General features: G+C 40.7%; 1 protein-coding gene across 4 annotated transcripts in view; it reads left to right on the plus strand.

Moving 5' to 3' along the window:
* Positions 1 to 27866, plus strand: part of PARD3B (par-3 family cell polarity regulator beta) — a 616262-nt gene that overhangs the window by 517261 nt on the left and 71135 nt on the right. For all 4 annotated transcript variants that reach the window (XM_037913130.2, XM_037913131.2, XM_037913132.2 and 1 more), the window contains one exon: positions 24321 to 24456. In XM_037913130.2, the coding sequence (XP_037769058.1) occupies positions 24321 to 24456 (136 nt within the window). The remainder of the gene's footprint in view (positions 1 to 24320; positions 24457 to 27866) is intronic.

Consider the following 27866-nt stretch of genomic DNA (forward strand, 5'->3'; position numbering starts at 1 on the left):
AGTGTTTATGCAGCTGCTTCAGAAAAGGGAGAATAAAGAGGGTGGGTTGATCTTTTCCTTCTTTTCTCTGTAAATGCCACTGTCTATATTCGTGCTGATGCTCTGACCTCCTTGCTGCATAGCTTGAAAAGGCTTGTGCGCCTTACCGGCACATTCTGATTCCACCACTAAACAGGCAGACATCTAATGATCATTCCGGAGCCCCACTGCCACCTTGCCCGCTCTTTACCAGTGAGGCCCAGTATCTCAACCTATTGCCACCAAACCCAGTTCATCGAGACTAAATATTCCCATTTATTCCACGTGTCCATGTGACAAGCAATATTTATTTTGTGTCTTTGATCATCTGACCTGCACTCTGCCCGCTAATTCATCTCTGCTAGGACTACTTCTTATATGGCAAACCTCTGTACAGCTTCTAACAGCTGTATTTTTTTTAAAAAATAACTTCACACAAACATGTATTTTCCTTTCTCCCTAGATGTGAAAATCTATCCCCTCCCATGGATCCAGACTAACAGGATTCAATTCTTGGCTAGTGAAAGGATTGAGGATATCTTCTGAATGCTTTCTCCCACTGGAGAGTGTTTGCAGTGACAACGCATTTTAATCTAGTCCTGTTTTTTCCCATAATGTATTATAGCACATGGCAACACCACTGTAGTTAAGGTTGTGTCAAGTTCTGTTTAAAGGTTGACCTTTCTAAGTCCTCTCAAATCAACATGCTTAGTTGGATTACTTTGAAATTTGGTGTACCTCAGGAGAGTGCAGAGTAGGATTTGTGACCCAAATTTTGGGTCATTTGAGGTATAGGTTGCAAAGATATATGCCATGGAAAAAATAGCCATTTTTCAGAATATTTGGAGCTGGGTTTTTGGGGTTTTTTTTTCTCAGAGCTAGGGATCAAATTATTGATGTTATGCAGGAAAAAATTGTCTCAGTCTGTTGAGTTTTCCCCTACATAGTGCATGTCACCTACTAAATCTTTGGGGCACCCAAATTGAGAACGGCATTTAAGAAGATGTTCACTACTACGCTTACATAGATGTGTAATCTGGAAGGATTCCAGTGTGCATGCACCAATAAAGAGAAAACAGAGAGGGTTTCTAGGCAGCCCCTTTATGCGTGCCTGGGTAGTTCAAGGGAATGTGCTGATGCCATTACCCCGGTGAACACCCTGCCACTGATGTTTCTAGTCTGAACCTCTGCACACCTGTCTACTAAAGATTTATTATGTCATGTTGCTTGCTACAAATTGTCTCAGTTATAATATAGAGGCTCAGACTAAATATATACCCCAAATCAAAAAGACAGTAGGAGGAGCAAAAGAATACCACCGTGGCTAAACAGCACAGTAATGGAGGTCATTAGAAGCAAAAAGGCAGCCTTTAAAATATGGAAATCAGATAATACTGAGGAAAATAGGAAGGAGCGCAGACCTGGCAAGTAAATTGAAAAGAAAGAGTTAGGGCTTGTCTACACTGGCAATTCACAGCGCTGCAACTTTCTGGCTCAGGGATGTGAAAAAACACCCGCTTCAGCGCAGCAAGTTTCAGCGCTGTAGCTCCCAGCGCTGGGAGCCGTTCCCCTCGTGGAGGTGGGTTTTTTAGAGCCGCGACCACACAAGGCACATTAAAGCGCTGCCGCGTTGCCAGTGTAGGTTAGCCCCCAGAGAAGCAACTTGCCAAAGACTCAAAAACTAACAATAACTTTTTTTAAGTACATCAGAAGCAGGAAGTCTGCCAATCAGACAGTGGGGCCAGTAGACGACAAAGGTGTTAAAGGAGCACTCAAGGAAGACAAGGTCATTGCAGAGAAGCTAAATGAATTGTTTTGCATTAGTCTTCGCTGCAGAGGATGTGGGGAAGATATCCCCATCAGAGCTATTCTTTTTGGGTGACAAATCTGAAGTTCTGTCCCAAATTGATGTGTCAGTAGAAGAAGTTTTAGAACAAATTGATAAATTAAACAGTAATCAGCCACCAGAAGCAGATGGTATTCACCCAAGAGTTCAGATGAAACTCAAATATGAAATTGCAAAGCTGCAACCTGTAGTATGTAACCTATCACTGAAATCAGCATTTGGGTGAGTAGGCAGCAAAATGGCAGATGAAATGCAACATTGATACGTGCAAAGTAATGCACGCTGGAAAAAATAATCCTGACTATCCAGATACAATGATAGGTTCTAAATAAGCTTGTTAGCACCCAAGAAAGAGATCTGGGAATCACTAAGTTCTCTGAAAAATTCTGCTCAGCGCACAGCAGCAGTCAAAAAGGCTAACCGAATATTAGCAGCTATTAGGAAAGGGATAGAAAATAAGACAGAAAATATCATAATGGCACTATACAAATCTGTGGTGTGCCCACATAGATGAACATGATTTGTTGGGGAACAGTCAACATGGTTTTTGTAAAGGGAAACCATGCCTCGCCAATTTATTAGAATTCTTTGAGGAGGTCAACAAACATGTGTATAAGGGTGATCCAGAGGATATAGTGTTAGACTTTCAGAGAGCTCTTGACAAGATCCCTCACGGAAGGCTCTTAAGCAAAATAAGAGGGAAGGTGCGGTCATGAATCAATGACTGGTTAAAAGATAGGAAACAAAGGGTAGGAATAAATGGTCAGTTTTCAGAGTGGAAAGAGGTAAATAGTGGTGTCCCTTAGGACCAGTGCCATTCATAATGTTCATAAATGATCTCGAAAAAGGGATCAACTGTGAGGTGGCAAAATTTGAAGACAATACAAAATTAGTCAAGATAGTTAAGTCCAAAGCAGACTGCAAAAAATTGCAGAGGTCTCACAAAACTGGGTGAGTGGGCAACAAAATGGCAGATGAAATTCAGTATTGATAAATGCAGACTAAAGCATACTGGAAAACAAAATCCCAGCTATACATACAAAATTATGTAAATAGTGCCAAGAAAAAATGCTTCTATTCAAAATATTTCCGAATACATTTTCGGAATGTAAAGTGTGACATGACATAAAATACATAACATAAGGTTTCTTGGCACTTGTTTGGGATGACCTAACTCATTGTTTCACCATTTGTTTGATAATAATACTTAGTGTTTATGTAGCACTTCACATCTTGAAAGCAATGTACAAAACGTTAATTCCCACACCAACTCTGCCTGATAAGTGAGAATACAATAGTGAGCCTGATTGAGCAATATGCACTGGTATAAAACTGGAGTAATGCAGTTGTGAATCTGCACTGGTATGATTTGCTTTAATAGAATAGTTTTTTTAAATGGACAGAAAATCAACCTGTTGATTTAAATTTAATATGTATGAATACACGTATACTGGGAAGAAATGTGATAATCCAGTGTCAGAATGCAGGTAGGCATCTTTATAAATTTAGTTAATAAATACTATAGACAGTAAACAAGTAATCACAGCGGTATGAGGTATGGTAAAAGGAATTACCACACTACATAACCGCATACAGTAACATGTGAAATCATTATTGATTTCATTCTCTATTCTCTTATTTCGGCTAATATAGCATGCTGGTGCTTAAGGATGTGTATCTTTGAACATCAGCAGGTGTGATTTTCCAGAATACACAGAAATTTGTATCCAGTATCAGAGGCAAAAATGATCCATTAGATCTGACATTTGAAAAAATTGCAAATTATGTCCTTGTTACTTTTATCTAGTCCAGATGTTGTAGGTTTCCTTTGTGCAACCTGAAATGAAAATAATTGTTGCCTGTGGACTCATATTGTTTGTTATGAAGGCTGAATCCTAAAATATAATCCTGACCTCATTGAAGTAAATGACAAAACTCCTGTTGATTACGATGGAAGGATCAGGCTTTCACCCCTAGTCCCTGGGATCTCCCTGTAAAGAATGATGAAGTGATGTTTTCTTTTCCATTTTATACTCATTAGTTTCACAGCCAGATTACTGTAACCTGAGCATTTTTTGCCATATTCCTGCAGGGCTGTTTTTTGTTAACTGTATTTTTTTACCTTTTGACCTGTTCTTTTAAAGTCATGCTATTGGGGGAAAATGAGTTTTACATTGTTTTTAAAGTTTAGAACTAGTAATGCAGAGAAAATTCATAAGAAATTGTCTGCAACATTAATTGGACTAGACTACAGAATTTAAAGTAACCTGTTCTATCGTCCATTTACCTCCTATGTGAAATGAAAACTCTATTTTGATCTGAACTGTCACAGATAATTTCTGCACATAAAACACATCCAGGGACAGCTTTCAAATGGAGTTGTCACTTCTTGTTTAGCAGGCAGGGGACTCTCTATTGTTGTCAAACCCTCTTTGCAAAAGCATCACTAACACACTGATATGCACAGTTACGTGTAAGAGGGGAAATGATTGCACAGTCCTGTGAAACAAAAACCTGTGTGTATTGGATTCTCCTTCACTGTTGTAGATGCTAGTATCCTCCGGTCTCGCACGCATCGACTCTTTAGGGACAAATGCTTTTCAAAGTGTTTTACAAAAGTGATGGAGAGTAGGAAAATCTAGTTAAGTGTAAATAGATTAGTAGGTCTTTATTCATTAAAATATTTTTCCTTGGCAGTGATTTACAGTATGAACATTATATGCATTGTATAGTATGCATTGGAGGATGTCAGCTTGAGGAATGCACTAATCAAAAATAAGAAAGTCAAACAAAACCCTCCTTGAGCAGAGTATGTTTGATTTCGTATGCATCCCTCTTTGTCAATTGTTTTCTTTTCATTAGATGTAATAATAATGAATAGTGCTTTGTGCTTCTGTAAAGAGAGTCTGCCATTTTAGGATCTGAACACAATTAGCAAATGTTACAATAGTCTCTCAACTCGCTTTTGAGGTAGGTAAATATAATGTTTCTGTCTCCTGATTTCTGTTCCAATCCATCATTCATGGGCTTTGCCTTCTCTAAACTGATCTCTGAGGCAATTCATAGTCTAGGTGAAAATGCTCAGTTTCATAGGAGTAAGAGTGTAGTCTGTGCACAGCATTAATCTGGATTTGAGGGATTGTGATGGTGTATCACGGGCTTTAGACAACAGCCTAGTGAAGGAAGCACATCTGACTGATTCACTGTGTCTTACACTGGCTATCCATACATTTCTGGATCTTTTTCAAAGTGTGAGTCCTGATCTTTAAATCTCTTGAGGGGCTAGGTCCATATTGCTCAGAGACCACCTGTGTGCGTGTCTCTCTCCGTCTGCCTCTGTCCCTCTGTGTGCCCCATCATGGCAGCTATGATTAAACAAGACTGTGCAGCTGACAGTCTCCAAGCAAGTTATCCAATCAGGTAGTAGAACATTCTAGATGAAAGGCCCTCCTTCGCTATGGAAGTACCCACAACTGGAGATCAGGATGAGTCTGCATATTAAGCATGCTATGAAATTCATCTCTTCATGTAAGCTTCCCTGCAATAGCAGATTGAGAACTTGTTGCTGATCTTTTGGAAAATGACCTACAGCATAAGAAACAAGGGAAGAGTTGAACTGGGTTTGTTCTATTTCAGACACACAGTTCATTGTGAATCTTAGGGCTTGTCTTCACTGCAGTGTTAGCTTGAAGTATATCTCAAGAGTTGCCCATAACCTGACTCCTGTACACGCATAAAAATCTCTCGCACAAGTGGTGCTTTAAACTCGAGCTAGCTGACCCATCAGGGAGTCGGGGTTGAAGCTCAAGGGCTGCTGATGCTCAAGCTAGAAATGCTGTTAGAGCTCAGCTACTCTGTCATTGTCATTGACTTCCACAGGACCAGTATGTCACCCATAATCTTGTTTCAGATTTTTAAGAATTCCTAAGAAAGCACATTGAGCGCATATCTGAATTATAAAATCTACCATCCAAGCATATATTCCAGCCAAGAAGCAATGAAGAGATGCAGATAAGAACTCGAGGAAGCTAGTTTCAAAACTGCTATTCTGATGCAGACCACCATCCTCTGGAACATCACAGCTATGAAATACCTGAGTAAGCTAATACATTCTTTGGGATATTATTTCTCTTTTAATTAAATGAAAAGTTGAAATACCATTCTGCAAGGATTCTATTTTTATACCACTTGCAAAGCACTGGAATATGATCTGTTTTCTTAAAGGAAATTTGCCCACGGGTCCATATTGCACCCACATGAGTATATGCTGTTGGAATGCTCAGCTGAACTGCAGTAATATAGCACCTTTTACTTTATTTTTCTCTGCAGGACAAAGAATTGGCTGATTCTGCCCTAGGATTTAGGGATGGAGGATTTAGTTAGCATGATGAGTGAGCCATAGGCACTTCATCATTGTCTCCATGACTACCATAGGCAGTACTGAACTATTCGTAATGTTCTGTTCAGAGTGGTAAACTTGTAATTGGCACAATTCTCATAGGGCCTGATGTCAATGGAACCTTTGCCATTGTCTTTAGTGGGCACAGGATCAGGTCAATATTTTACAGGTGGTCACAATATTGCAATGCAAATGTGGACATATTGTCCTGTGTTTTCTTCATGGGTGTGAATTCTGTGACTGTCTCCTTCATGTCAGTTGTTTTGTTTTGTTTCCTATATCCATAAAAAAGATACAGCAGAAATCTGGAATAGAAAACAAAAATGACAGTGCAAAGCAGCCTGAGGGATTAGGGAGAGCACATTTTGCAGCTAAACAGGAAACCCAGGACCAAGATCAGACTCTGATTTCCAAACTGAGTGCCTGAAGATTCAGGGCATATTCAAGAAGCATATATTCAATATGTCACAGGGTCTCCATTGGAGAGGGGTAAGATGGTAAGGATGTATCTCTGTTCTTGCTTTTGCCTGTAAATGGAGCTAATTCATGGAACAGCCTTAATGACTATTCCATAGGGAGCAGTGTATCAGATGGAAAGAGAAGGAAGGGTAATTTTGCATATTAATAAGATCAGAAATCCATTTGATTATCGAAAAATGGGTTTCAAGGGAAATGAGAAATTTTAAGGTGATTGTGCTTTAGACAGTAATAATCTACCTCCTTTGGGTCTTAAAACCACTGGTCATTACAAAATGCATCAGATGGAAACTTGATATCCAGGGTTTTTTTTCAGTCTGGATGTACAGTTTTTTATGACCCAGCTTTATTTCTTCCCTACAATTAGTGCTTGTGAAGGATGCTGGATAGACAGCACTAAATAATGACATTCTCTGTCCACTGAATAGATACAGTCCGGTCAGCAGTGCAAATTCCCTCAATCCAATCTGCCAAAGTGCATCCTGCAGGAGCATCCTTGATGGGTGATTCTCTGGCGTAGGAAGCTCTGATCTATTTGTATGCTTATTTGGTCCTTGATTTTTCTGCTGTGATTGCCAATTGTGATATGGGCATCTGTCCATCATTACTACCTACGCTGGGAAACTGAAATGCCTGAGACTTTACTGTTGGCTGACCCTTACACACTTCCCTTCCACCAAAGTTGATTTTTCCAGTTTGCCAAGAAAATATATCAAGTTATTTAAAAAAAAAAAAAATCAGGAAAATAATATATGGTAGACTTTAAAGAGAATCCAGACAACAGTGGGTCTCAGGCTCATGAACTGTCTTCTTTGTGCCCTGCCTACGCAAGACTCATCTCTCTTTCTCTTCTAATATATTCAGCATCACTGTCACACACATTGCTCACCAGTATTCATTGCTACCTTGTGCCGCCACCCCGCCCCATCTGCCTGTTGTATCCGTCTGCACCCGCATCTGCTGTTGTATGCTTCTTGTGTCATACTTAGATTGTAAACTCTTTGGGGCAGGGATGGCCTTTTTTGTTCTGTGTTTGTACAGCACATGCCGCAATGGGGCTTTGTCCGTGACTGGTGCTCTTAGGCGCAACTGCAATACAAATAATAATAGTCTCTTTTATGTTTTGTACTACTGAAAACCCTAAGATTTTGTAAGCAGCTTCATGGGCCAGAGAAATTTCCAAAAGCCTGTGGTTAGGCAAGTATGCTGTCCATTAGAAACTGGAGTAAGACCAGCAATGCATTTCACATAAATGACACTGAAAAACCATCTGATGGTAATGAATTTTGGTCACAATTGATCAAAGCCAGATTCAGATTTGTGTCCAAGAGGCGAAAGGTTATGTATATCTTATTATCTTTGAACTATACATTTCCCAACATAAACAAGGGCTAGTTTTAGTTGATCAAACCAAATAGAACCAGAGGAGAAAAGAGAAGCTAGGGCTGGAGAGAATGGGTGTGAAGGAAGGGAGGAAGAGAATGGAAGGGGGCAGTGAAGTTTATGAGAGAAATTGTAGAAAAATAGGAGCAAAGATAGAAAACAGGAGAAAAATTGAGAAGAAAGAGGAATGAAATGATTGAGAAAATGTGTGTGGTGCACTTCTTGTCATTGACAGACAGGGAGTTTAGCCTAAAGAAAAGTTAATTCAGGTATTGAAAATTGCAGGAGCAGTCTGGGAGACCTGAATTACATGATTAAAGTGAATTCTTGGAACAGAAACAAAGGTAAAATACTATGAGGGAAAGAGAGAAAAAGTGGGTGTATATCTCTTGCACTTCCAGAATTATTACTCCTCCCTGTCAGAGCCCTTTAATAACATTGTAGCTACCTCAGACATGGTTAAATATTGTTTTTTAAACGTTCATGGATATTAATGTTAAATTGGATCACTCTGTTGGCATCTGAAAATATATTTTTAAGTTATAATTATATTTCAGCCTCTGCATTTTCACAGCAACTTCTGTGCTTATCGAACACTGCCAATATCCATCACTGCAGTAAGAAATGTACCATTCAGTAGACATGCGTGAGAATCCTCTGGTTAAGACCTGTTAAAGGTGTCTTCCAGTAACAAGAAATCCCATTCAAATGGAAGCGGCTGCAGCATCATTCATTTCTACGTGTTAGGGCAGAGGTGGGCAAACTATGGCCCGTGGGCCACATCCGGCCCACAGGACCCTCCTGCCCGGCCCCTGAGCTCCCGACCGGGGAGGCTAGCCCCCGGCCCCGCCCCTGCTGTCCCCCCTTCCCCTCAACGCTCTCGGCGGCCGGGCTGCGAGCTCCTGGGGTAGCTGCAGAGCCCGGCCTGGCCCAGTGCTCTGTGCTGCATGATGCTTGGCTGGCTCCAGCTGGGCTACAGCCACTGGTGCTCCAGGCAGCGCGGTAAGGGGGCAGGGAGCGAGGGGGTTGGACAGAGAGCAGGGAAGTTCGGGGGGGGGGGGGGGGAGTGACAGGGGTCAGGATGGTCACAAGGCGGGGAACAGGGGGGTTGAATGGGGGTAGGGGGCCCAGCGGGGGCAGTCGGGAAGGGGGGGGTTGGATGGGGCGGCGGGGGGGTTGGATGGAGCAGGGGTTCTGGGGGAGGACAGGTAGAAGGGGTGGTTGGATGAGGCAGGGGTCCCGGGGGGGCTGTCAGGAAGCAGGGGGGGCTGGATGGTGCGCCGGGGGGCAGTCAGGGGCAGGGGTTCCGGGGGCGGTCAGGGAGAAGGGGTAGTTGCATGGGGCAGGGGTCCCGGGGGGGCAGTCAGGAATGAGAAGAGGGGTTGGATGGGGCAGCGGGGGGCAGTCGGGGGACAGGGAGCGTGGGGGGTGGACGGGGCAGGGGTCCCGGGGGGGCCATCAGGGAATGGGTTGGATGGGGCAGGAGTCGGGGAGGGGGGGCGTCAGGAGGCGAGAAGCGGGGGCGGGAGCCGGGCCATGCCTGGCTGTTTAGGGAGGCGCAGTCTCCCCTAACAGGCCCTCCACACAATTTCCGAAACCTGATGCGGCCCTCAGGCCAAAAAGTTTGCCCGCCACTGTGTTAGGATATCACCTATTGCATTTCAATATACTGTGTTTCATATTATTATTATTTATTGTTTGTATCGCTGTAACCCCAGGAGCCCTAGTCATAGACCTGAACCCCATTGTGCTGGGTGCTGTACAAACAGAATGAAAAGACAGTCCTTTCCCCAATACCAAGTTACTTTCACTAAAAACTTAGTACTGAAACAAATATAAATGTAAATACAAAACTTCATACTGAGGGCCATATACGATGATAAAATAAAGGACATTCTCAACAATAAGGCAGCATGGCATCCTTAACCCAACCCAAAGTGTGTCTAAATGTTTAAGGACTGCATTCTGCCCTGATCTACACTCCGTGCAACCCAACTGCAGTCAATTGCATCACAGTAAAATGGAGGCACAATTTGGCCCTTAACCCTTTATTAAGCTCTATAAGTAGGGCCTTACCAAATTCACGGCCATGAAAAACATGTCACGGACCATGAAATCTGGTCTTCCCCACTCTGCCCCCGGGTGTGCTTTTACCCTATACTATACCAATTTCACGGGGGAGACCAGCATTTCTCAAACTGGGGGTCCTGACCCAAAAGGGAGTTGCTGGGGGAGTGCAAGTTTATTTTAGGAAGGTTGTGGAATTGCCGCCCTTACTTCTGCATTGCCTTCAGAGCTGGGTGGTCAGAGAATGGCGGCTGCTGACTGAGGGCCCAGCTCTGCAGGCAGCAGCGCAGAAGAAAGGGTGGCAATCCCGTACCAGGCTGTCCTTGCTTCTGCACTGCTGCTGGCAGCGGCTCTGCCTTCAGAGCTGGGCTCCCGGCCAGCCGCCGCCGCTCTCCAGCTGCCCAGCTCTGGAGGCATCGCCGCCGCCAGCAACGCCACAAACCCTCCTACAATAACCACCCCCTTTCCTCCCCCACACAACTCCTTTTGGGGGGTCAGGACCCCTTACAATTACAACACTGTGAAATTTCAGATTTAAATAGCTGAAATCATGAAATTTACAATTTTAAAAATCCTGTGACCGTTAAATTGACTAAAATGGACCATGAACTTGGTAGGGCTCTCTAAGGGGACTTCACAATGCTGGGGGATGATACGGCTCTGTATAGGCTACATTGCCTGCGAACACTGGAGAAGTGATTGCCCAGTGCCATTGTGGCATATCCCATTACTGACCATAAATGCTTGCATATGTATACCTGCTTCTGGAAATTTCCACTACGTGCCTCCGACGAAGAGGGTATTCACCCACGAAAGCTTATGCGCCAATGTGTCTGTTAGTCTATAAGGTGCCACAGGACTCTCTGCCGCTTTTTCATAAATGAGTAATATCAGCTGTTTGTTTTAAGTGCTTATTTCAGAAATTACCTTGGAGTGGGTGTCCCCAATAACCTTTAACATTATCCAAATTTAGTTATCAGTATTTAATTTTATGTATGTTAGCTCAGCAACAAGAGAAGAAGAGATTTCTTTGTTTTCCGATTCTTTGCCTGGAATAAATGTTACTTCAACACTGTGTAACTCCTCTTTAACATTCACTATTCAGCTTCAGCTATGCTCCCAAAGGCTAGCATTTCCATCATGGTATAATAAACAATGAGACTCATAGGCTTTGTGTTGCCACCAACATTTCAGATTGAGCTGAGCATCAAAGATCATGGTAATGTGTGATGATAATCCTGCATAAGAATTAATCTAGACTTTTTTTTTCTCTATTCCACTTGGATTCTTATATCATCCCCATCATCGTAGTATCTGATTGACCAAGCAACTCTGGGATGTAGATAGCGAGAACCCCTCCAAATGTAAATTCATAAAGCAAATCACAGTGACCCATCGCTTGTTAAACTCTTAATGTGATATTTCCTTTAGCAGTATTATCGGTATTATGAATGGAGGGATTTTAGGAAGAATAATACTCTTATCAGTTAATGAAAAAAGGAATGTTAAACTCAAGTGTGGATATTCTTATGACAACACAACATCAATCTGTCATGATCACCATCAAACCTTTTTGCATTTTTAAGAACTGTTTCTGTTAAAAAGGTGTGTATATATGCATACACACACATAAGTAGATATACACACAATTATATATATAAACACTTTGAAAGCCCACACCTTACTTGCTAGTCTCACGTTCAGTTGATAGACAGCTAACTCAGCCTCTTTTTATAGTCCATTTCTAAAATGAAACCATAAATTTTAAAGCTGGGCTTCATCATTGCAGAGAAAAAAGCTTTTCCAGCCTATTGATGAAATATAACATTTGATAGGATTTATGAGGCCCAGATTCAGGAAGATCATTTGCAGAGCACTTAAAACTGATTTTCCTGCCCTTTGCCTTCCCTCCTCTCAAATGCACATACCAAAAAGAAGCCATTAGTAATGAAAAATTATGAGGAAGATTTTGCTTGATTCCACACAAATGTCAGTTTAAGAGAGAGAGAAAAAAAGTCACAGGGATTTACAGTAAGGGGTCTGTCTAAACCCAGGCTGACTCTTTGTGAGAGGAATACTAACTTTGCTGCAGAAACAAGCACCTGGTATGTTTGTTTGTTCTAATAAATTCATATATACAGCATAGTGCAGGGTTATGAATTTATATTGTGCTCCCACCAACAGACATTTGCAGAGTAGCTTCCTAAAGTTAAAAATAAAATAAAATGATACCCTGCTTCTGTACCTTGATAATGTTTCCTTCTGGCTAGTTTTACTGGAACGATAATTTCACAGAGGAAAATACATTCTCTGTAACTTGTGATCACAGTATCTGTCAAATGGTAGGAAATGAAGAAAACTGCCAGACAGTGTCAGATTTATTAGCAGCTCTAAGAAGTCCAAAATTAATGCATTTTCTTGTCTTTGATGGGTGAGAGATCCATGTGCTGTACTTATCCTAATGGCCACGTGAAGGAAGTAGCACTCGTCAATTAGCTATCTCATTAAGCTGACTGCAGCTTCAAATGGAACACATGCAGCAGTGCTACCTGCTCACCTAGCCAGCCCGCCAACTTGTTGTTGTTGTGTAATATTTAAATTGTGGTTGTGCTCAAAGGTCAGAATCAGGTCTCCACGGGGCTAGATGTTGTACAAAAACGTAGGATGATGCTGTTTCTGGTCCAAGAAGCTTACAGTCTCCAAAGACAGCTCACATGTGGAGAGTGGAAGAAGTATCAGTCAAATATATACCACTGTTGTTATAAGCAGAGCTGGTAGTGGCACTTTCCATTATCCGACTCTATTCTCACTTGCTTATGACTTGGCTGAACTTTAACCATTCAGATTAAACTTTCCCATGTTCGGTGTCTGCCTCAGGCTGAATTTTTTTGGAAAGCTAAAATAGTTTATCTGTTTTCACTGATTCCAAGGCCAAAAGGAATCATCGTGATCATAATATAGTCTGACCTCCTCTATAACACAGGCCGTAGAAGTTCCCCAAAATAATTCCTAAAATGTATCTTTTTAGAAAAGCATCCAATCTTGATTTAAAAATGGTCAGTGATGGAGAATCCACCACGATCCTTGGTAAATTGTTCCAATGGTTAATTACCCTTACTGCCAAAAATTTCTATCTCATTTCCGGTTTAAATTTGCCTAGCTTCAACTTCCAGCTATTGAATCTGCCAGATTGAAGAGTCCATTATTAAATATTTGTTTCCCATGTAGATACTTATAGACTGTAATCAAGTCACCCCTTAACCTTCTCTTTGTTAAACTAAACAGATTGAGCTTTTTGTCACTATTTTGACAATGAGATTAGGGGAAAATATATTGTTTTGCCCATATTAAAAAAAAAAAAATCTTGTTTCATTGAGTAAACTGTAGTGCCTCTGTGCTTTGGAATAGGGGCTTGGAATTTGGAAGGGAAGTCAGTTTAGTCTCAGTGATGTGCCTTTTGCCCAGGAAAATCCACCCCAGTTTGGCCAAATTATAAGCCTTAGAAAGTTTGCAGTTCTCTCATACTCGATAGAGAGACAAGGGCAAAGGGGGAGAATTTCTCTTTTATTGGACCAATTTTTGTTGGTGAAAGAGAAAAACTTCACACAGAGCTCGTCTTCAGATCTTGAAGAACTTTTTCTAACTTTTAAGTGTTTGACTTGACAGTATTAATATTTTAATGAAGTTGTTGTTACTGAACTATGCACTATAGCCATTAGCATTTTAAAATTGTTGAGAAAGATAAAGGATGTGTCTACTATCCCCATCTGCCCCACAATCTAGCCATTATTAACCGACTGACTGCTTTATGAGTATCTCTGGAGAGGTGGGTCTCCTGGGTGGATTTGAAGGCAGAGAGGTAGTCACTTCACACACTAGAGAAGGCTTTATGCGTAAGGCCAGCCTAGGGGAAGGGGAAGAGTTGGTGGGAGAAGCTAAAAAATGGGTGGATGAGGCTGGCATCGTAGCCTGCAAGGCATCCAGGAGGAGATGTCAGAAAGACAGGCAGAGGTGCAAGAAGGAGGGGAGAACGACAAGTCAGGTATGGAAAGATAGATTTGTAAGTCATATCCCAAAGGATGGTCGCTGAAACAGTGTGATCAGATGTAACTGGAGAAGAGAGAGGGTTAAGGACAAAGCTCTGTGGGTGGGGGGAGGAAGACCCATTGAAAGATACTCATTAGAGATAGCCCTGAAGCAGAACACTGGATCCAACCCTTTGGAGCAGTGGTGGGCAACCTGCAGCCCACAGGCGGCATGCAGCCCATCAGGGTAATCTGATTGCGGGCTGCAGGACATTTTACTGATGTTGACCGACCACAGGCATGGCCCCCCGCAGCTCCCAGTGGCCGCGGTTCGCCGTTCTCAGCCAATGGGAGCTGCGGGAAGCAGCGGGCCACAGGGACGTGCTGGCTGCCGCTTCCCACAGCTCCCATTGGCCGGAAACAGTGAACCACAGCCACTGGGAGTTGCAGGGGGCCATGCCTGCGGATGGTCAATGTAAACAAAATTTCTCGCAGCCTTCATTCAGATTACCCTGATGGGCCACATGCAGCCAACGGGCCGCAGGTTGCCCACCGCTGCTTTGGAGTAAGTTCCAACTCAAAGCCAAAATGTTTGGCTTGTTCCTTTCTCTACAGTGGGTCATATCAATGCAAACACCTTTAACTTTGGGGAAATTTGGAATGGGGTCTGAATCCAGAGTTAAACTCTGTGGTTGGGTCCAGTTGTAGTTTACACATTTTTGACTGCCTGGTTTAATTTAACATTGTCATAATAACTATATATAAGAATGAAGCCAGAACATATGCCAGGGCAGATGTGCCATTGGGCAGGTAGAGGAACACGTAAAAGGGGCCAACCGAAAGATTCCTTCCATCAAACAGTACTTAGAGAGGGAAAACTTTTGGGACTTAACAACATAGAGGAAATGGAAAGAGTAGCCCAGACAGGAATGCCCAGGAATGGCAAAGCCTTGTTAAATTTCAAAATTTACCATAAAGTGCATTTTATACCTTGAGATATGTCAGTCTTGTTGATGTGAACTAAGATGCTTCTAGAAAACGTGCATGTGCAACTTTGCACACTAGCTTTTGGGCACACAAGAGACAATGTTTAGATCTTACATGTGTAAAATCTATCTGTGCCTCAGTTGCAGACATAGCCCTTTGTCTATCATGTGCACACCTCTGAGAATGCATACATGTGATCCATAGCTTGAAAATGTGACCGTATCATTTTGACAGCTAAAATGAATTTGTCTTGCTGCACCATCCATGGCAGAGCTAATGTACTGCGATAGAGATTTTAGTCCCTTGAACTGCTGCTTCCCCAGGGAAGTAACTCTTTTAAGCCCACCTTATGTATTAAGTGTAATTTTGAACATCCATGTTGCATCTATATTAAAACGCTCTTGTATCATTTCAGTGATATATTTAAGATGAGTGAATTTTGGATCATTATATTAGACCTGGGATGTTCCAAAGATTTCCTGTAAATGATATGCATCTCCAATAAGAAGCCCCATGTTTCGTAAGGGGTATTCTAGCATGCTTGGATACTACATAGTATGGTTTTATCTTGCCACACATTGCACTGACAGCTAATGAAATACATTAAAAGCTATTTCATTTGCTATTTACACTATTCCTCTTTGTTTTGTACTTAGAATATTATATTCTTCCTTGTAAGGTTTACACTTTTCACCTTACACATGCTGGTGGCTTATTGTCTTTCTATAGAAAATGTGATTTTCTCTTTTCACATGTGTTTGGTTGTACAGAAAAGTAGAATCTAGACAAAATTAGATGTATGTGAAGATGTACATCAAATTGGAAAGAGTAACAAGTAATATCAGCTCTTCTGTATTTCAGATTGTCAGGGTTCTGAATTGAAAACAAGGCCATGAATTCTCCAAATAACATCTTTATTTACGCAGCAAGGTGTATCCGAGTACATCGTAACCTAGTTAGGTCTCTGATGTTCTTAGGAATGAGCTGTATATCCACTACTGTCTCAATAGTCCAGATTTGTTCTTTCATTATATCGGGCTTGTTATACAGTGAAGCGTAGGAGAGCATTACTCCAGATGTCTTTATTTGTTGGCTCCCTTGACCATTTTTGTTGCTGTCAGCAGCAAAATTCAGTTACAGCTCAACAGTGCAAATTCCCTGTAAATCTTTGGATGCCCTAACCAGTTCAGTGTTGGTCTATGTGTAAATGTCTGCACAGTATGGCAATTGGAGTGGCTGATGTAAGAGAAGCTAGAAAATGGCTCCAGCTGGGGAACATTCTTGAGGGAAGCATAAAATTCTTTCCAAATTGTCAGCATGCCGCTCAGTAAAAACATGAGAACTAGATAATTCTTAGCCTGCTTTGCTTTCTTTAATGCACATACAGATGTCACCAAAGGAGGCAACTTTAGTTTTCAACAGTTTTTATATAAAATAGTCCTTAGCTTTTACTTCCATTTTTCAGTGTTTATGAATATATTTTTTCCATCTGGTCATGTGTGTAGTCTTAGTGTAGGTATATTTGTATAGATATTTAACACCATATGTGTTTTAATAAGTACTGTGTATTTGTCCATTAATAATATTTATATGGAACTGAGAGCTTTGGTTCTTGTGATTTTTAATAAACATTGATGGTGTTACTAGTTTGTACTAAGCATTCAGTATGCTCCATCAAAATGGCAGCTCTAATTAGGTTCCTTGAATTAGCTAATGGATTTTGAGAAAGATAGCTTACGAAGCTCTTACAGCTGTCCAAGATATTCCTGCTATGGCAGAAAGACAAAAGGCCCCTGGAAGCTACAGACTTTAAAGCTCTAGAAATGCAGCTGACAGTTAAAGAGATAAATTACATTTGTATTTTTTTTTCCCGTAAAAGTCCTAATACTAGATTAATGTTATCCCAGTAGTGATCATCCATTAAAAAACCCACTTTATAATAACGATGCATTTTGACCATATGATCTATCTTCCGCCCTCCCCGCCCCCCGACGTTTTGGGCAGGGTATAAATACTTTTTTTTTTTTTTTTTAAAGAAGAGAGGAGTACCTTATTTCTTCGATGGGGTTACAAACTCAGTGAATTGTAATTTTAAGTTTAGGGAACTTCACTGGTGACGTTTTAAATGTACAATATTTTCTACTTAGGCCAGGTATTGTAGAAAGAATCCACACAGTGAATTAGTTCCTGCTACTCTGCAAGTACTATGGGTTTGCATGTGTGTAACAGAGCAGAGTGTAGTCCCTTGTGAATAACTTGGAGAGGTGCTTTCTTTGACATAATAGATAAAGTCAGCCCTGGGTTTGCCGTTTTCATCAAAATATATTTTAGGATGTGGATTGCATTGCTCACTATGCTTGAGCTCTCTGATCCTCAATCTCTTACTTCACATGGGAGCTCAGAAATTAATGCTTCAGTGTATTGTCACCCAGTATCCCTCCTGCTTTTGTTTTTTGTAGTAAGTGGCCTCCGAGGGGGCCTCTTCCTAGAAGTCTTCAAGGTATTTTATTGAATTTTTCTGCCTTTTTAAAAAAAGGTTAATAAACTCGAGTGCAGAAAAGCAGTAGTGTGCAAATAAAAAAAAACTAGTTGCCAATTGCATACAGGTGTGATAACCATTAAGAAATGTAACTGTATTTCCTTGCAATGATTTAATATTCAGCATTTGCTTTGTTGAATTGTTAAAGCTGCTGTAAATGGGGTGGGAGGGTTGAAAATGTGCACTCTGTGTTGGTGTGACCTATACATTGCAAATATGCCAGCTGCTTTTCTTCAGTAAAATAAAAGAATAAAACCAGCTTGTAATACAAAGTGCCAAAAAAGGCAATTTAAGTACTTTGCCTTATAAATCCAAAAGAAATTACCTCAGAGAGAAGGCCCTCAATTATGCCTAGCACGTGACTTTATCATGATGGATAAAACGCATAATTGATATCATCTTTACTGAAGAAACCAGAAACTTTTGCATTGTCTAGAGGCTACTGACAATACCAGGAAAGTCTGGTTTTCATTATTTTCACTGGGTATTGTTTATGGAGAGTTCAGTTGTTGTCAGCACCCGAGTCCCTAATCTTTCTGCTCTTCCTAACCCTTCTGAGACACATTCACATCTCAGACCAACAAGACAGAAGTAAACTGTTCACATGCCAGAAACTCAGGCATTACCGTTAGCTAGACTGAGCTATAAGCCACCTTTTTTTTTTTTAATTAATTAAAATCTGGTGATTGCTTTCCCTTAACAGGCATATTCAGCTGAGCAGAACAAAACAATCACTTTCCATCACAAAGAATACATGCTTGTTATGCACAAGAAATGTTGAAAAATTGTCTTTCCCTCCCATTTGATCACAAATAACCTGTTTTAATTGGAATTACATATGTCTCTCTCTTTTATACCTGCCCATGATGAGGTTAACCCTACGGTATGCCAGCTTTGTTTTTCTAAGGCAAAAGGAGGCTGACTTCCCATTCTCATGTGACACGGTGAGAGCCAGCTACAGGTTGTAAAAGGAACAGGAATGGAGACAAAATGTGGCCCTGAATGAAGAGATGGTCCTCACCTGAGTGGCTGGGCCATCAGCCACCACAAATAGGAAGAGGTGCTGCATGTCACGAGAAAGGAGGGGACAATAAATAGATGCTTCATGTCCAGTCACAGAGAGAGATTTTATAAACAGTTTTGATAGAACTTATCTATCAGTCTTAGTCTTCAAATAATTCTGCGAGATTCCTGTGAACACATTGTCAGCTGGTTTGAGCAGGAAAGGCTTAATTCTACAGCTAATTGCCCTGGTAAGAATAGGAAAGAAAGAGAACTTTAAAAAAAAAATTAATCCACAGGAGCCTAAGAATATTATCTGCCTTCTATCCACTAAGCTTCTAATGTCAAAGGGTCAGCAATAATGTTATAAGGTCAGCAGGGCTCAATTTACATCCTGACACATGATGGTCATGTGCTGCTTGAGGAGTCTTTGACCTTTTGGACAGAAGTGGTTGTAGTGCTTTTATGTTACCCTGCCGAGTTGAAAGGTGACCACGTATGTGCAGCTGAGGAACTTTTATGACTTTTTCTTTCGGTATTGTAGAGCAAATTATGATGCTCGTCAGAAATTTTAGTATGTAGACTTAAACTTATAAATGAAGGTTTCAGAGTAGCAGCCGTGTTAGTCTGTATTCGCAAAAAGAAAAGGAGGACTTGTGGCACCTTAGAGACTAACCAATTTATTTGAGCATAAGCTTTCGTGAGCTACAGCTCACTTCATCGAGTGAGCTATAGCTCACGAAAGCTGATGCTCAAATAAATTGGTTAGTCTCTAAGGTGCCACAAGTCCTCCTTTTCTTTTTATAAATGAAGTTCTCTCTAATTTGGTTTTTCTCTAATTATCTGTGTATGCATGCAGCTTGGGATGTATTTGTGCACGTTTCTAGGTATAGAGAGATATATGTACTTCCCTGTATCTATCTGCTATTTGTCTATCAACCGGTCTATACACAGACCTCTTAATATATCCCCATTCAAATGGTTAGGCAGAATCACAGACTTTGTTCCCAGGATCTGACAAGCATTTCACAGTTGCCAAATGAAGCATCCTGCGTGGCCCCTTTTCCACTGATGAAGTTTGTAAGTACATACACACAAGGTACCTTCCTGCTCAGACCAGAAAAGTAAGTGCTGACGAGTCCATCAAGCTCATGGAATTTCCATAAAGATTTATATTTCCCAGATTTGGTTGTCAGTGCCTGACGTATATTCCTAAAATTTGAGTTGTCTCCCTATGAACCTTGAAGATATTCTGTTATCTTGCAGGTTCTGGAATTGTCAATGAGAATTTTTCTGACAAGCTTTTTATTGGAATATCATTCATTTACTCAAGTGCAGATGTCGATAACAAAAGCTCGTTGCTTCCTAAACTCTGTTTCTCTTGGCTGACAAAGATGGACGTTGAAATATTGTAGAATTATGTTCTGACTATGGATTTTCTTTTTGTCATTTTTTCAACTATTTTTTCTCTTCCCTCCTCTTATTGAGGTTGCTAAAACACCTTGATAAACAACTTAACATTTCAGCATAGGGAAATAAATGCTGGCACCATATTGTATCCTTTGAAATGCTTTGGTCTTGACTTCTTAAATGAGAGGTACCATAGATGAACAGTACTAATCTACAGTGTGGTGTATTGTGTTTCTTTGTATTCTATATGTATGCTCAAGGCAGTAAATTCTTTTTAGTAGCTATGATATAATTAGTTTTGTGTTATAATAGGTAGTGAATGGAAGATTCAGCCCATTCTTTTGAATCAACATGAGATTAGTTTTGTATTTTATTCATTTGTGAATGAAAGCTTCAGCAAGTATTCATTTTTCATAATTGTTGAAAAAAAAATTTAAATGTAACCACAAGTTGCTTATAGGCTGCCAGTCAACTGGGTAAAATTACATCCTGAGGTAAGTGGCTGAAAAGAAAAGCTTTGCAATATTAATGCATTTAGGAAACCCACTGGAAACAAAATGTTCATTGCCTTTCAGAAATATATGTATATGTCTTTAAGTGATTCAGCGGAGTCCTTACATGCTACATTTGTTTGTAATTTTGCAGTGTGTTTAAAGAAGTGCGGAGACATAAATCTAGTGGAGCGCCCCCTCTTGGCCGCTCAGACATCTGTGAGGGGATCCAGCCACTAAATCCCCAGGTGTCTTAGGCCTCTGGAATCTGAACAGAGTCCATGCACTGTCCATCTCTTAAGGGCCCTAGACACACTTTTGAGGTGCAGATTCTCTGTCTAGCACCCTCCCTTAAGAGCTTCAGCCAGGATTTACTGACTCTCCCAGGGTGTCATGTGGGTCAACCCTCCAGCTGTGTGACTGTCACAGTCCTCTTCCAGGGCAACAAAAGTCCAAATAACCCAAGTACTAGGAGAGGAAAGCCACATGCACAACTACAACATGGGGAATAACAGGCTAGGTGGTCGTACTGCTGACAAGGATCTGGGGGTTAGAGTGGATCAGAAATTGAATGAGAGGCAGCAATGTGATGCAGTTGTGAAAAAGGCTAATATCATCCTGGGATGTGTGTGTAAGACACCGGAGGTGATTGTCCTGCTCTCCTCAACACTGGGAAGGCTTCATCTGGAGTAGCGTGTTCAATTTGGGCATCATACTTCACAAAAGATGTGGGCAAATTGGAGAGAGTCCAGAGGAGACCAATACAAATGTTCAAAGTTTTAGAAAACCTGACCTACGAGGAAAGGTTTAAACTGGGAATGTTTAGTCTTAAGAACAGAAGACTGTGGGGGGGAGCTAATAGGAGTCTTCAAAATTTTAAGAATTGTTATAAAGAGGACGGAGATCAATTGTTCTCCATTTCCACTGAAAGTAGGACAAGAAGTAATGGGCTTAATCTGTGGCAAGGGAGATCTAGGTTAGATATTAGGAAAAACTTTCAAACTGTGGGACCAGTTAAGTCTGGAATAAGCTTCCAAGAGAGGTTGTGGAAGCCCCATCAATGGAGGTATTTAAGAACAGGCTGGACAAACACCTGTCAGGGGTGGCCTAAGCTTAGTTGGTTCTGCCTCAGTGTAGGGGACTCCTTCTAGGCCTACATTTCAGTGATTCTGTGATTCACGCCAGCCTCAGCCACTTCTGATTCAGTTGCATTAAATTAATGAAAATCATTCTGAAATCTGCTACAAAGTCTTCTGGCTTTGTATGGAGTAGGCAGTTCACTTGAAATCTTTTCTTGACAGGTGACAACTCCACAGCCTTCTTAAATTTTTTGTGTGAATGTGTGTGATCAGATGTATTGTATAACTCTAAGTGTGAAGAGCTTATTGGGTGAGAAGCTAAGTCAATGAAATTAACTATGCACTAAATTGTGTAAGCAGTGAAGTCTCTGGTCATTTCGAGCTCTTTCAGGAGGTGACCATCAAAATGTAGATTGGACTCCTGCAATAGTTCAGTCTCCTTCACTCACAAGCCTAAATGAGCAGTTCCAGTGGGTTTATTTAATATAAATTGACTTTGATGGGGATATTGTTTTTATATTTTTTCTGTAAGGTCAGGCTTCTTTTCAGCATAAGCAGACATGCATCCTAAGCATTTGAATTGGTATTCTTCCACTGTTCTCCTACTTGAGAACTGCTATCTGATCAAACCCATATTTTTTAATTATGTATTTATAGGCAGATGGGAGAATAGTTTACAGGCAACATATGATCTTCCCCACAAATGTCGGAAAATTGTGGATTTTTTTTAATATTGCCTTATCAGTTTCTTTTTTTTATTACTGATGACTTCATTCTGTCTGAATTCAATGCTTCAGTTTCTTTGGGGTAAACTAATAGATTATGTATGCGATATTTGCACAGCACTGATTGAATTCATCTGGTGAGTTTGAATGTGGTTCATATATTCACATAATTGTCAGGAGCCAAGTTGAAATTCGGAACTGTTGCATGAGCATTGGAGAAGGCATCATATTCATCTCCCATTACTCCAGAGTCAGTGAGACTGTGTTATGTTACACTAGCACAGCTCTAAGTTCTCTCCCAATAGAAAGGGGGGGACTTAGGCCTTAAAAAGCAAGGATCTTTTTAAATGTGTTGATAGAAAAATCAGGATTTTTTTCCCCTCAAAAGCTATGCTTATTGTTTATATGTTATGGATAAAATAGGGCACATTGCTGAGGTCTGCCTTTATTAAATGAGTAACTTTCCTTTCTAAAAAAGGAGTACTTGTGGCACCTTAGAGACTAACCAATTTATTTGAGCATAAGCCTTAGCAGATAAGAGCATAAGCAGATAAATTGGTTAGTCTCTAAGGTGCCACAAGTACTCCTTTTCTTTTTGTGAATACAGACTAACACGGCTGTTACTCTGAAACTTTTCTTTCTAAAGCATCTTTAGCTTATATTTGCCTGTTGAATCTTATCGCTGCAAACTGCAGGTGAATTTGGTTTGACTCTTTGGTTTGCTAAAGAAAAAGTGCCAAATACAGTATTTAACATATATCGGGGTGAAGATTCCCTGCACTGTGCCCTGGCACACCTATGCATGGTTCATGTGCTTATGTGATTAGCATCTGTATTGTTTTGCATACACACAAAATGGAAGAGTTAAGGTTGCAGGATAAGAGAATATATGATTATGTGCCTCAATATTACGGTTTTGTTCCTATGAGCTGGAGTTTGGGGTGTCCACCATACTGCAGAGCCATTAGGCACATGTCTCAAATAAATGCCAATAAAATCTTTATTCTGCCATGTAGTCTGCATTTTCCATATACAAAATGTTACAGAAAAACTATTTTAGAAGAGTTCCATAGACTCGGACTAGCGGGGCTTGCGCTAGTGCTCTAAAAATAGGTATGTAGACAGTGCTTCTAGTGTACCAACCCTGGGAAATAGAGGGGGGGGGGGAGTCAAGCTGTAAAATAGTGACATTATTATATATGGGAAAGTAGTAGCGGATCATTTTAAATGTTTGTCAAATGTATTCAGCCCTAATCCTACAAATACTTGTGCGTGTGCTGAACTCACGCGTTGTCAGTCGCTCCATTGACTTGATTGCGACTATTCTCAGTACATAAAGTTCAGCACATGTGTAAGTCTTTGCAGTATTAGGGTCGAATACATTTTACAAACATTTAAAAGTACCAGATGCTACTCTTCTGTATGTAATAATATCACCATTTTATAGTTGGACTCTCTCTCTCTCGTGTCCCCCCGTACCCTCCATTTCTCAAGGCTGGAACCCTAGTTCTTTTTGTAATAGAGAGTGGGATTCCTGTCTTTTTTTATGGTATAGAACTTTTTTGTTCCTAGCCCTGATAGCTCATGAAATGTCAGACCAGAAAGCTTATACTGCTCCAGGTCTGAATGCTACTTACCTCAGCCAAAGGCTATTTCAGGGAAAATTCCATATTTAGAGTAAAAAGTAAATATTTCTGTGGTAGATTATTATTATTATTGTTGTTGTTTATTTAAATATGGGAGCCATTTGTCATTGTTCACAGGAATGAATGTGCAGAGGGTCAGAGTTGCATGGTACGTTTATCACATTGATATCAGCATTATGTGGAGGGTGGGGATTGTACATATGTAATTTATAATTTTATTTTCCAGTGGCTGTCCAGCTGGTGGGAATGCAGACCGTATCCAGAAGTTACGAAAGGAATACCATCAAGCCAGGCGAGACGGTTTACCTTTCTACGAGGATGATGAGATGAGAACATGGCCATCTGATTATGATCAGCACTGGGTAGGTTCATAGCAAAATACTAGCCATCAAAGGAAAAGCTTGCAGAAGACACAGCCTGGTTTGTTTTTGTTTTCGTTTTCCAGATACTTTGTCTCTGTATCAGTTTAACATGAATATTTAGGTAACTTCCAGCCCATCAAACAAATCATTTATATAATTTAAACTCTACTAAAGTGAGTCATTTCCAGTGCTGTCATGTCCACCCACTGTTAAACGTAAGCACCGGCCCCAGATTTGCACCATCCCCGGAGCAACTCGCTGCACGTGGTCCCAGCCAGCCTCCCAAAACATTCAGGCACACAAGGTGACACTAGGTCTCTTAGCAGGATGCAGTACGGTCCCTCTGCTCATCCTGCTGTTTCTCTTTGGGGGTGACGAGGGGGTTAGGAGAACACAGACTCAAATTGTGCCTGGTTGCTGCATGGGAATGAGGAGACACAAGTGTGGGGGGGCAAGGTTACATACACCCTCCACTTGCACACCCAAGCCAGGGCCATTAACAGTCCGGGCCAAACGCTTCCACTGCCTCTCCTAGTTTCATGTTTTAAGTGAAAAAATTAATATCTTGCCCTTTTATAGAGCCTTCACTCAGTGGATCTCTAAGTGCTTTACCAATAGGATTGAATTCAGTCTAATAACACAACTGTCTAGTAGGAAAATTCCGTTTTCCCCATATTACAGCTAGGGATGCTGGGAAACAAAGTGCTATGACTGTCCCAAGGGCATACCGTGCCAGTGTGGGACAGAGCCAGCAATAGACTCCGGTGCTTCTGACTCCTCTGATGCCTTAAATACATAGAATGTCTTAATATCATAGGAGACCATTATGGGGTCCTGCAGCTCTCTGAGTTCTGCCTGGAGAAGAATTTCAGGGTTGCACTCGGTCTCTAAAAATAAATAAGGCCAATCAATGTTCAGACATGCAGGTCTCTGGCATGCTGCACTACGTGGTGCAATTTAAACTAAACTCAAACTTCATTTTAAAAAACAAACGTAACAATTTAAAAATTGTTAAAACCCAGGTATAACTGAATTTTTATACATTTTTATACATCATCAATGTCTGCAGTATTCCCCAGACTTGCCAGACTATCAGTTTGAATGAAAAATTGAAATCTTCAGTTACTGTGCTTTGTGTTCCTAAAAAACAAAACATGGCTGTATCGCAATCACAATTGTACATTACGCATGCGTGAAATTATTTTTCTAAGTTAATTTCAGAAATATCATCCCCAGCAAGATCCCTTAGAGCAATTAACTTTATTCTGTGGGCTTGAAGGTTGTGAACCAAATTTGGGAATCTGTTAAATTTCCATTCTTGGTTTTAAAAAAATCTTTTTACAAATTTATAATCTAAATAAAATATATCTATCTATCCAAGACAGAGGCTAAAGAAATAATCAGCGTCTTGGCAGATACTCCAGACCTGGCCAATGATGCGCCTAAAGCAGACTGAGGATTTCCACTTCTTATCTGAAACTGATAAGGCTTTATTACCCCTCGGAAGAGGTTCAGATTTATGGTTCAATATAATTTCCAAAGATTCACGAAGGTCCCTTGTAGGTAATCCCTTTTAAGCCTTTTCTATTAAATGTAATGCCCAAAGATTACCGATTTTCCAAAGCTTCGTTTTTCCTGTGAGGCAAGATGTCCTTAATCAAAGCACCCGAGAGAGCTTTAAAGCTCTCAGTCTTAGATTGATTAATATTAGAGGCATCAAGATAGTTTCTGTTCCTCTTTCTAAGTCATGAATTTTTAACTGTTTTTGTTGAGAGGAAGACCTGCTATATAGTGTCTGCTCTAAACTCTAACTTTACCTTCATGGCTGAAGTTTGTTGCAATACCTAAATAGTTCCACCAGTCGAAGTCGCTTGTAAAGTTTCAAAGGCCTTGAGTGCCTGACCTTCTCTAAAAGGTACCAACAGCTGGGAGGATACGAGAGCGAAATCTCCTGCCTGCCACAATCTCTCCATCCCCAGTTTGGTATTGCGCCATATTCTGGTCCAGGAAAAATGGTGGCCATTTCTCCTCACACTTGTTGGTAGTTCAAGAGCAGCCCTCTGATTTAGGGCCCTTACACTGCTGGTTTTAACACTGACCCCTGGCAGCATTATGGTAACACAGATTGAGCCACAACTGATTGTCTCTTTGCTGGTGAACAGAGGTTGAGGAAATCTGATGACTAATTCCATCACTTTAAATAAATAAAAACTTACTTTAGTCTCCACTTTGTCAGATCTCTCCCCTAAAGAGGTAGTAGGCAGCTGAGCAGGAGGAAATCCTGCTGTTATGGGCTTTATGGGCTTTTCTTCTCACAGCTGGAGAAGAGGAGAGGCCTCCTGATGTATTTTTAATACTAGATAAGTTTAATACTATGCTTTTGTCAGTCAGCATGATACCTAAGCCAGCTTTCCTTTAAGATGTCTTGCTAATGTACAGCAGCTGCTGTAATCACTGTACACCATCTAATGAAACATTCAGATAAATTGAAAAATAACATAAGATAATTTAAGAAGACACTATCCACAGCCAAGCAGGAGGTTCAGAGATGGACGTCAGGGCTTGTTCTCCAAAAAATAAGCCTGAGAGCTCACACCACGCATTTCTATCTTATAAAGCTGACATTGACAAGTGGCCTTTAGCTGACACTATAATGGGACAGAATTTCTGGTGGAAAGGGTATTTCTAACAATCTACTTTTTAAAAAATGGGATAAATCAAGTTAAAGTGCAGAGCCAGCTGAAAAGCCAGCATTGTAAGGGAACATAATCTCATGACAGGCAATTGGGATCCATAAATGTTTTAAAAATAAGGTCAAAAATTCATTTTAAATAAGCTTGCTAGTCTCTCTTCATTCCTCCCCCAACCTCCAGGTTTTTTTCAATTCTCCTCTGTTCTTCTCATTTGTTGTTGTATATATTTTTGCTCTGTCGCTCCCTCGCTCTTTTTTCTGCTCTCCCTCTTTCTCAGACTGGTTTTTGTTTTTCTAAGGAACAGCTGAATAATTCAGTTTAGTATGTCTAAGAGATACATTTATATGGCACGGTTTGTTCTATCTAGCATAAAACTTCAAAATTATTTCCAGTTACTCTGTTTTTTGGGGTTGTTGTTTGGTTTTGCACTCTTTAGTGTCTCTCTCTCTCTGTCCAGCTTCATAATTCTGGGGGAAAATGATAAGCCAGATTCACAAGGGGTAGATGGCTTAAAGTGAAACATCTTTGTTTCTCTCGGCCCAGCTAAGGAAAGAGAGATGTTGACTATAAAGTATAAATATTTTCCAAGGAAAAAATGGCGGCTGTTTTATTTTCATTGAAAGAACTGAAATCCACTGGAAACAGTGTGGATGTATAATTGGAGTGTACTGGCTCTCCTGTCAGTGAGTGCGTGCATGCACGTATGTATAAGTCTTA

The sequence above is a fragment of the Chelonia mydas genome, chromosome 11 (assembly GCF_015237465.2).
Source record: "Chelonia mydas isolate rCheMyd1 chromosome 11, rCheMyd1.pri.v2, whole genome shotgun sequence".
In the NCBI taxonomy this organism is placed as follows: domain Eukaryota; kingdom Metazoa; phylum Chordata; order Testudines; family Cheloniidae; genus Chelonia; species Chelonia mydas.